The following is a 10,022-nucleotide window of genomic DNA, read 5'->3' on the forward strand; positions in this document are numbered from 1 at the left end:
CAGGGGCGTAGCCGGCCTTTAAGCCATTAAGCACGGGCTTAATAAGAATTTTCGTAATTATAGTTTTTTAACAGCTGAAAGGCCGTATTTTTTTTTTTTTGCTGACTATTCAATAGCGAATACCCGCTATATCAAGGTTTTATTTTGAAAAATAAATTAATGGATTTTAATATTAGATATTAAAAATGATGAAAGCTAAACAAAGGATAGAACTGTTACTATAGAACTTTGAAATAGTTTTGCGCACGAAAATTTAGTTGACTGTTGATTTCCGCCTTACAGAGGCTTTGACAGCCGTGCGCCTGTAATTGTAAGAAAGAAAGTAGAAAGGACATAAGCTGATCATTCAAAATGCTTGTCAATGACTTCAATTGATCAATCAGCAAGAGAATTAAATAAAGCGTGTTGCACACACGAGAGGACAACAAGAAGGTGCAGGTACGGGAGGAGTTCCTTGGGTTTGTACAAGCTGAGAGTACCACAGGACAGGCGCTAGCCGAGAGGTTTCTAGAGACCCAGCAGGGCTATGGACTGGATAGATATTGACCGCATGCGCGCACAGGGCTATGATGGAGCGGCAAACATGGCAGCGATTCACAGAGGTGTCCAAGCAATTATCAGGTATCGCGAGATGGGTGCTTGCAGAGGGGAAGAAACCAAACAACCTGGAGGATACACAGAGTTGTACAAGTGAAGATCTCTATCTGAATGTTGCCAGCGTGTTTACTATTCTCCTCACCATGCCAGTGTCCTGCTACACCAGAGAGATCATTTAGCACCACGAGAAGAATGAAAAGATACGTGCGGTCCACTATGCTGACAGAGCGACTATCATCTCTGGCTCTTATGCACCGACGCATACAGGGAGATGCCGATTGACCCCCGAGAGAGTTATCAGCGACTTCTGTGCGAGTAAACCAAGAAGGCTTGCATTTGAGTGATGGTTAGTCCGTAATAGTCATGCACATAATCATGCCAGGCGGTCTTTGTTAATTTTAAATTTTCCTTTAATATACCAAAATCCCACAAGGAAAAGGAATCAGCCGTTTTTTAAAGAAGTGCTTAGGCCTCCATAGTGAAGATTAGTGCTAAACCCTAAAAGCGGATGTTTTCTGCCCAAATGGAGCTCTATTCTCTGAGTTCTCTGCCTAACAAATGGGCCTCTGTTCTCGTCTACGTCAGAGCTATCGGGATTAGGAATACTACATTGTGTAAACACCACAAGGTGTCCAACCTTGTTTAGGAGTATCCATTCCAGGAACAACCATCAAGGCACATGATCTCGGCAATCACACGGAATAATAGGGGACTGTGAACAGTCTACCTAAAATCACTTTATTTAAGTATCAATGTATTTAGCACAGAAAGCACTTATTGGGTACACTTACCGAGTCGAATTGGAATTTAGAAATGTTGGTTTTTGAGGAGAGGGGAAAACCGGAGTAGCCGGAGAAAAACCTCTCCAAGCAAAGACGAGAACCAACAACAACCTCAACCCACGTATAACGCAGAGTCCGGGAGTTGAACCCGGGTCAAATTAGTGGGAGGCAAGTGCTCTCACCACTGCGCCATCCCTGCTCCCTCAGCAGCCGGTTGGAAAAGAAATTACGTTTCGATTTAACCAAAATTTCCCTTCCTTTTTTGTTCGCTGCTTTTTGAGCCATCACGATAGTCTCTTGATTTACAAAACAAAGATGAAAACGAGTATCTTCACCTAAACAGCGAAAGCCCTCCCTCTGGACACGGAAAGTTTGGGGAATTAGATAAACATTTGGAAGAAAACAGGTGTCGCTACAGCCACAGTGAGGGTAATTAACGCAAGTATATATTGAGGTCTCGTATTCTAGCAACATATTTGATTCCGTTGATTCCAAAAGCATTTTTCGGAAGAACACAGTGCCGAATGTTGAAACAGTCATCTCTCTGGTGAAGAATTTAAATTGACTTTATCAAGTAAAGCCTCCAACGCAGGCTTTCTTTGGCGTGTTAAGTCACACCGTCTTCTCTGGGAGTCTGTGGAGGATTGCGTGACGCGACGAACCGAAGAACGTCTGGGTAGGAGTCTGCATCAATCATCGAAAACGATTCAACCAAAGGCTGAAACAACCTCGTTCCCAGGGTCTCTTCTCTTCACGTCCAAGGGAGCGAGACGTGAAGAGGAGAGACCCTGGGAACGAGGTTGAGGATGAAATATTCTATTGGGGTTGTACTGTTTGATTTTGCGTTTTTGTTAATTAAGTAAAGTTGTAGGTGTTTGAGATGTTTGGGGGGAAGTGCTGCAAATTATCCACCAGTTAGCTCCAAGAGCGCCCACTGACCTCCGGGCATAAGCGTTTTTTGGAAATAAACTGACAAATACCTCACGGCCGGAACAAACCAGCTGCAGGCCAAATGCTCCATGGTGCAGTTTAACAAGCGTTAATTTCTTCGGTTCGGAGCTTACCTTTATTCTATTAGAATCTTACTAACGCCAAACTAAGTCTTGGAATAAATCCTGTTTCTCAGTATTGTGGCAGTGATCGTTCGTTCTGTGGATCTACCATCTCATTTGTTGTATTAGCGGCTCGCAAATTTTTGCTTTTCCGCCATTGCAAAAGCTTTCAAAAATATCTTTATTAGCAGGCTCTGTAATAAGTAAAGAACGTTTGTACATTAAAAATTTACGTAACTTTCCGAAGATGAATGCGATTCAAACAAATGAAAACAGCTTCCTGAACTATCAGACGATATTTGGAAAACTGTTGGGCCAACGATTTCAAAGCACCTCTCAAAGCGCTTCTCATCAACGCACGCATGCGCCTGGGGTGATATAGTCCCTTTAAGACTGATATGGCAATCTGTTTATTATCTCACATTCCGAATGGTGGGGTGAAGGGAAGGGGGGGGGGGGGGTGGGTGAGGGAAGGGGAGGGTCGGAGAGTCGGAGGTACTAGACAAAGTGTCATACCGGGGAGGTTCTGCCCGGGGGGTCACCTTTTTAAACTTTACCTTTACCGTATTATCCGGGGGACCGTATTAAGCGGGGTCTGAGAATAAACGTCACGGACACATGTTTTATCGATACAAAGACTGCATAATACAGTTTAAAACTAACAGAACAAAATTTAACGCTTAACCGTAACTTAAGTTCAAACTTAAGAAACTTTATGCCTCACTCGAATAGCCTCGCACTAAAATTAACTTTGTCTAGTGTTTCTCTCAGTGCAAAATATTCGTTTAAAATAATCATTGACTTTGCTCTGCAGTGACATTTTCAATTTGTGGTTCAGCCAGACGGGCTGAATATTAGACAATTTATACAGTGCGCAGATAACCAGTATCCATAAAACGATCTGTACAAACCCTACGGATCGTCAAACCGTTTAAACCCCTCGGTCAAATAAGACATGGAGATATTCAAGTCCCCTTAATGTGATGTAATTTTCCATCCGTTTACGGAACGAAAGGTGTCTTTATCATCTGTACAAACTGTACGGATCGTCAAACCGTTTAAACCCCTCGGTCAAATAAGACATGGAGATATTCAAGTCCCCTTAATGTGATGTAATTTTCCATCCGTATACGTACCGAAAGGTGTCTTTACAATCTGTACAAACTGTACGGATCGTCAAACCGTTGAACCCCTCGCTCGACACATATGACGTGGAAATATTCTAAGTCCCCTTTTAAAATGAGGTGCTATTTTCCGTCCGTATACGAACCGACAATTGTCTTTCCGTACGGATCGTAAGGCTGTTGTTGTTGTTTTTTTTTTTTTCAAACCGTATCAGTTTGCCTATTGATATTGGACATGACTTTCTGAGAAGGGACTCGAAACTGGGGCCTCCAGAATACGAGTCTATGCCTAAAATCACTCGGCTGCGCCGCCTTCCTGTGTCACCTTGATGTAGAGATTCGATTGTCTATTGACTAAAACGAGTTTTCTTTGTTCGTCAACAGGGCATTTACAGGGTAAGTTTGGAAAAGCCCCAAGATGCATCAGAACCTGGTAACGAAAATGCCAGCCAAGAAATGGAAGACACCACGACACTCGAAGATGAGGACACAGGTGAATCAATAAAGAAAAGGAAATTGGGAACCTCTGTTGGAAAGGAAAAGGAATCACTTCCTCAATCCACTCAAGAAATTCTTCAGCAACACAAACTGGTCTTTCATGATGTTAACACTGTAAGTCACTCATCTATGTGTGATTCTTCATGTAAGGGGTCGTACAAGGGTATTTTCGTGATGCGTGATTAGCTGATTTTATTTTCCGTGAAACGTGAATGTGATGACCTGAAGGTTTTGCGTGACCCGTGAAGAGAATGAAATTTTCGTTTCTGTGATCCGTGATTTGCTATTTTTTCTGTTCGTGAACCGTGCAAGAGACCCCCCTGTACGACCCTCATGTAATATATCAAATACGAGAAAGCGTGTTATGTCAGGTATATTGATCATTTGAGAAGCCATATCAAATACTCGAAAGCGTGTTTCATCAGATATCCCAAACACTGAGAAGAAGGTTGAAAAAACGAGGCGCAGTGTTTGGATATCTGATGAAACACACTTTCGAAGTTGAAGTTGTTCGATTTTGAAGTTTTTGTGGTTTACAGGGTTAATTTTTTTAAAGCACGATTTTTTATCCCAGCTGGGTTATGAGGAATCACCGTGAAAAACACTTAGACTTGCTCACTAGTCGAAGAAAGACGAAGGGAAGGACTCTTAGAAAATCTAACAAGCAAACAGTTGGTGTTTAGACTAGTTTGTGCCGTCGAAACGTGTTTCTTGTCTTTCATTAGAAGTAAGCTCGTAATCGAAATCATTTTGAAGGGTAATTGATGCCATCAATAGAAGTTAAAAGCAATAAAATAAGAGATGAGGTCATTTCCATTGCAGGTGGAATCAGCCTTGCTTTTATTTATTTCCATTGCGCATATGCCACACATTGACATTCCAATCCTAGCAGTATGTCCTATACAGGATGTTTGTCCCATGAACCCAGTTTAACGGCCTCTCGGGGGGGGGGGGGGGGTACTCCCCTACATGAGCTATACGGGGAAGTGCCGCTGGATAGGGTATGGTTTTTGGCCTCTCTGCCCTGAACAGGGTATATAATTTCAAGCCAGTCTGCCCTGGATCCGTCCTAGACAGGGTATGGTTGCAAGACTGTTGTATTTGGCAATCAGTCCGAAATCAGAGACGTTAGTCTGTATTTATTTTAGTGAACAATGCTTCACGTCAATCGAGTTTCCACTTAAGGTTTACCGCTGTTAATGCGAAATTTTGGGATTTTTCGCCATCGCTTCTAGGAAGTGTATTATTTTATCTGTTGTGATTGGTATTCGCGTTTCAATGCCTGGAACATCACGTCCGGTAAGTGACAGTGACATAAACACTTGTGTAACGCAAGAGATAGATGTTGTCCTTTGTCCTAAATAGGGTCTTAAAATAGAGGGCGCTGTCCTACACAGGATAGGTATTTAAGGTTATTTTCGTCCTAAACAGGGTCAGGCTTTCAAGCCCCCAGCGGCACCCCTATACCCAAACATGGGTCAAGTGCCCCCCCGGAACGGCCTTAGCTCCCACGAGTCTCCTGAACCTCAGTGGTAGAGCATCCGAACTAGTAATCGGAAGGTCTTAGGTTCGACTCCAGATAGGAGCAGTCGGATTTTATCTTTCCGAGCATGCCTGTGTCCGTCCAATAATACATCATTTTCAGCCTTCCTTTTGTTGCTCTATTCATATACATTCGCACGAGACAGGCCAGAGAATAGACTATAATGAGGTAAGCGGTCCTGGAGGTCATGGGAGGTCATGGCGCAAAACCAGCAAGAACTGACCTCAATGTTCAGTTCTACTGCGGAGCCATAATAACAACTGTCATGGTGTGTTGCTAAGCAGTGCACATGATCTTCTTTTGTCTCTGTAGCTTGAGTTTGCAAATGCTATAACCAAGTCCGATCCAGATGTGAAACGTCTTTTAAATCCAGACTCCATGCAGAATGTCCCGTATGACTGTTTGTACAATCCCCAGGCAATACACAAGGTAGGGAGATTGCGTGACTTTTAAAATGTAATGTGTTACTTGTGCTCCTGTCACAGCTACCGCAAGCGTAAAAGAAAAATGTTGTGTCGTAATTTGTGTTGCAAGCGCCATTTTTATTATTATTCCTTTTTTTTTATCCACATGCAATGGATTACAATAAGCAGTTTATACCCACCGTAAAATCTTGAAATAAACCAACCACTCCTTCCCTCTATACCAAGGGTCCCTCTTTCCCATGCAGTGCATTTTTAACGGATCTTTTTTGCGGATAGATTGTGCGCGCTTGCCTCAGCTCGCCTGAAAAAAAAACGCGAAAAATAATAAAAATAAGGCCCGGTCTGCAGGCTACTCGCTTTCCATGGAAACCGGCCTTAACTGACAACATGGCAATCCGCAAATTGCAGACCCTCTGAGTCTAAACCACTACCCACTACACACGGAGGGAGGGGGGGGGGAGGTAGCCTGCGTTGCAGACATAATCGGGGAGGGGGAGGGAGGGCGAGAAAAGTAAGAGAAATGAGGGGACCCTCCCCTTTCCTACCTTTTTTCTCTTTTTTTTTTTACGCCTTTCCCCTATAACGCAGGCTAGGGGAGAGGTTACTCCCTAAAATGGACTTTTCGGGGAAGCCCCGAAGAGAGGGCGCCGGCTCATTTTTCGTAAAGTGGCTGGCCATCGAGCCAACCCGAAAAGGGTGCCTTTTATTCATGCTGGAGGTATATTAAAGGGAAGGGATTTTAGGAGATGAAGGGTAGACGACATTGGGGTAGAACGGTTATTTAACAGACCCAAGGAAATACTATGCAGTATTTCTACTTTAGCTATGTGGAAGGGATTACTTTTTCTTGCAAAAATGGTTTATAACAGGGTAAGAGTTTGGACCTCGAGACGGAACCTCCCCGTAGAAAACTGGTGAGGACTCCCTCCCCCTCCCCTCCCCACCACTTTACTACCGCACCTCTTTGGCTGTGTTTTAGTCCATCGTGATAATGTAGTCTTGTAAGTCAAAAGGATATCGATTAACCCCTTCTTTTGTAGTAGTTGTTATTAGAACACTGATTACTTAGTTCAAAGTTTATTTTCCCCAGGTTCGTTTCAACCCTTATAAGCAAGCTTTTTCGTGGCTTGCCTCAGGAGGCGCAGCTGGTCTGGCAAGGCTCCATTTAGTCAAACAGATCGAGTGAAGAAACGCTGGTGTTAGACAAGGAGTCATTAATCTTCTGATGCGGGCGTCAGTGGGAAAGAGCGAGAACAGACACTGGATTGAGAAGAGAAAAAAATATTTACCTTCCATGAATCATACAAAACAGCGGACCTTCTTTTGCATAACCCTTTCAAAATAAAATCAAATCAAACAACGTTATTTATCCACGGTTATGTTATCAGAAAAATGCTATTTACAAAATACTTTTTGCCCTCTTAAAGTGGCAAAACATCAATTAAAAGTAGCCTGCAAGCAAGCTCTCCTATCTGGGGTCTAACCGCCTTGGCAGAGAGCGCCCGTGGCGCTTACTACGAGAGGATTGGGGCACCCCTTCCCCAATCTTCTCGCCGTTCGCTTCGCTCGCCGCTCGCCCCAAATATATGTCGCACTGAGACCCTTGCTTGCACGCTAATTAAAAGAAGCTCTGAGTCGCTCATTAGCTTTCACTTTAGCGCTCATACTTCAATTCGCCATGTAGAGCACAATGAACAATACCGCAAGAAACGCTTCTCATTAGCTCTCATTTATGCGGGGGTTCAATTCTTGTTGTTACCACCCTCGGGAAACCCCCGGAACAAAACACTTTCAAGCAGGCCTATCCCAGGGGTAGGAGTCGAATCAAGTTATAATAACTACTCGTGCAAGAAATATGCCGTTCTTGATTAAGAAAAATTCACGAATTTGCTGTTTTCAGTTTTCGTTTGTAATGTTGCCATCCTCCTGTAAACCGAGCAGTTTATTTGCACTGAAAGAGAAAAGATTCGCCATTCTATATTGGAATCAGAAACATACTAATACTAATTTTTGTAAATTTTGAAGCACAGTTTGCTCAGTTGGAGATTCCTTCCATGTTGAACAAAGTTAACAGTTTATTCGTTCCATGGAAAGGAGCGTTGCGTGACGATCCTAACAAAGGCTGCACCGGAATCTAAACTAAGAAGGCCTTCGTGAATCTAGCCCGTGAACCTTCCGGGGGCCATGAAACCTGTGATTCGGTGTCGTTTCCAGAGAAGCGCCCTAAGTTTTCATCGGCCAACTATTCAAAACTTCGGGTACGATGGTGCTTTCAAATACAGATTTAGTAACCTTTACCAAGATCTTCTCTTCCCTCATAGACAAAAAACCACGCAAAACAACTTTCAATTAGTAGCCCCAGTCCATAAGAAATCAGAGTTTCTCGGACAATTCCGAGATGCGCTAAACGTATGCGCAGTGGCAAAATAGGGCGCCATGCTTAAATTACAAACGCTTAAGTTTGCTGTCGGACTATAAAGAGCCATAATGGATAAGAAAGTTGGTTTCTAAAGAAACTGTGGTACTGCATCGGTGGGGAGTAGAAATGAATGTTTGGTTTATCAACAGAGTTTACAGTCGAACCAGGTCAAGCGTACCCCCCTAGACTCTATTAATGGCTCGATTATTTGAAAATTGAATCCATTAGTCGTTTCAAAGAATGCATTCATTTATTCATTGTTAGCGCGGATCAATGTTCAAATTAAAATTCGTAGAACATAGATCCGCGCTAACAGTAAAAGCAATAGCCTGTAAAATTCAAACTACAGTACATTTGAAACAGCTCGTTCGTTTAAACTGTTTCTGCATGTTGTTGACACATTCATATAATTCGTTATGCAAATTTGGTCATGGCAAGAGCACAAAGTCACGCGCGTGCAAATGAGTCGGGTTGAAAAATTGCAATTTATCTTTCATGTATAGCATTACCCACCTTGTAGCATGGAAAAGTTTGGTATATATTATTATTTAACCGGACTGTCCATTATACCGCGACGAATAGCGGTGAGGGTAAAAGGCGGAAAGAGTTTGCGGAATGGCATGTGGCATGGCGTGCGGAATGGCATAATTATGCGAAATACGATTTACGCGGGGAATAAATTAACTGAGGAGCGCATCCTGTTTTCGCGCCAATTTTATAAGAGCAGCAGTTTTTTCGATGTTGCGGACTATTAAACAACCAAACAACAGATCGAGGATTAGAAAATATACGCCTGGGATAGAACATGTCTGATCGCTGGTTAGGAAGTTAGAGTGAAGAAATCGATGAAGTTTCCCATTCAAGGAACTAAGAATAAATTAAATTTCTAGTTGACAAAAAGAATGTGGTAGCGAGTAGCCTAGACAAAAAGCAACACCAGACTGGAGAAATAACATCAGTCCAAGGCCAAAACTATTATGTGAGAAATTTTAAATTTAAACTCGGTCATTTTATCAGACTCTTTGACGGTTACAATTTGTACAACTTATGGGAAAAATATGTTCTACTTTTTCTCACCTTACATTTTCGTCGAGCGACGAGTACGCAAGTCACTGTTGAGCTGCTGAGCTAGCTACCTAGCTATTCAATACGGCGATTCAGGTAGCTATAGTTCAGTTACGCGTTATCGAACTAAACATATCCGTCTTTAATTAAGGTCTTTCAGTGCCAGACGTCCCAACCTAAAATGAGATTTAAAGGCGAAAAAGCCCTAGAGCAAAAAAGCAGATGACAAGTAGGGTGTCTAATTATCGACACTGACTGTGTGAAAGGTTTTGAAACTATTCTTATCACAAATGCATTTTGGTCAAATTGTTGTTCATTTTCTCGCTCATGATAAATGAATCATCGAGCATACAGGGTATGAGAATTGATCTTTTACCGAGGGTTTAAAAAAAAAGAAAAAATGTTTGTTATTTTCCCTCGGTAAAGGATCAATCTTTGTCCTGAGAAGACTTCACGCTGCCACATTATTTTTGTCAACCGAAGTCGCATGGAGTAAAGTGAGCATGAAATCTAATTT

At 42.5% G+C, this 10,022-nt stretch overlaps 1 protein-coding gene across 1 annotated transcript; it reads left to right on the forward strand.

Annotated features, from left to right (window-relative positions):
* Positions 1-569: 569 nt before the first annotated feature.
* On the forward strand, positions 570-7,207 carry LOC146462463 (uncharacterized). Its single transcript, XM_085085603.1, has 4 exons — positions 570-746; positions 3,940-4,167; positions 5,909-6,025; positions 7,112-7,207. Exons 1-4 carry the CDS (start codon positions 570-572, stop codon positions 7,205-7,207), a joined length of 618 nt encoding a protein of 205 aa, XP_084941729.1.
* Positions 7,208-10,022: the final 2,815 nt, after the last annotated feature.

The sequence above is a fragment of the Pavona decussata genome, unplaced genomic scaffold, assembly GCF_977016875.1.
Source record: "Pavona decussata unplaced genomic scaffold, jaPavDecu1.1 SCAFFOLD_187, whole genome shotgun sequence".
Lineage (NCBI taxonomy): Eukaryota > Metazoa > Cnidaria > Anthozoa > Scleractinia > Agariciidae > Pavona > Pavona decussata.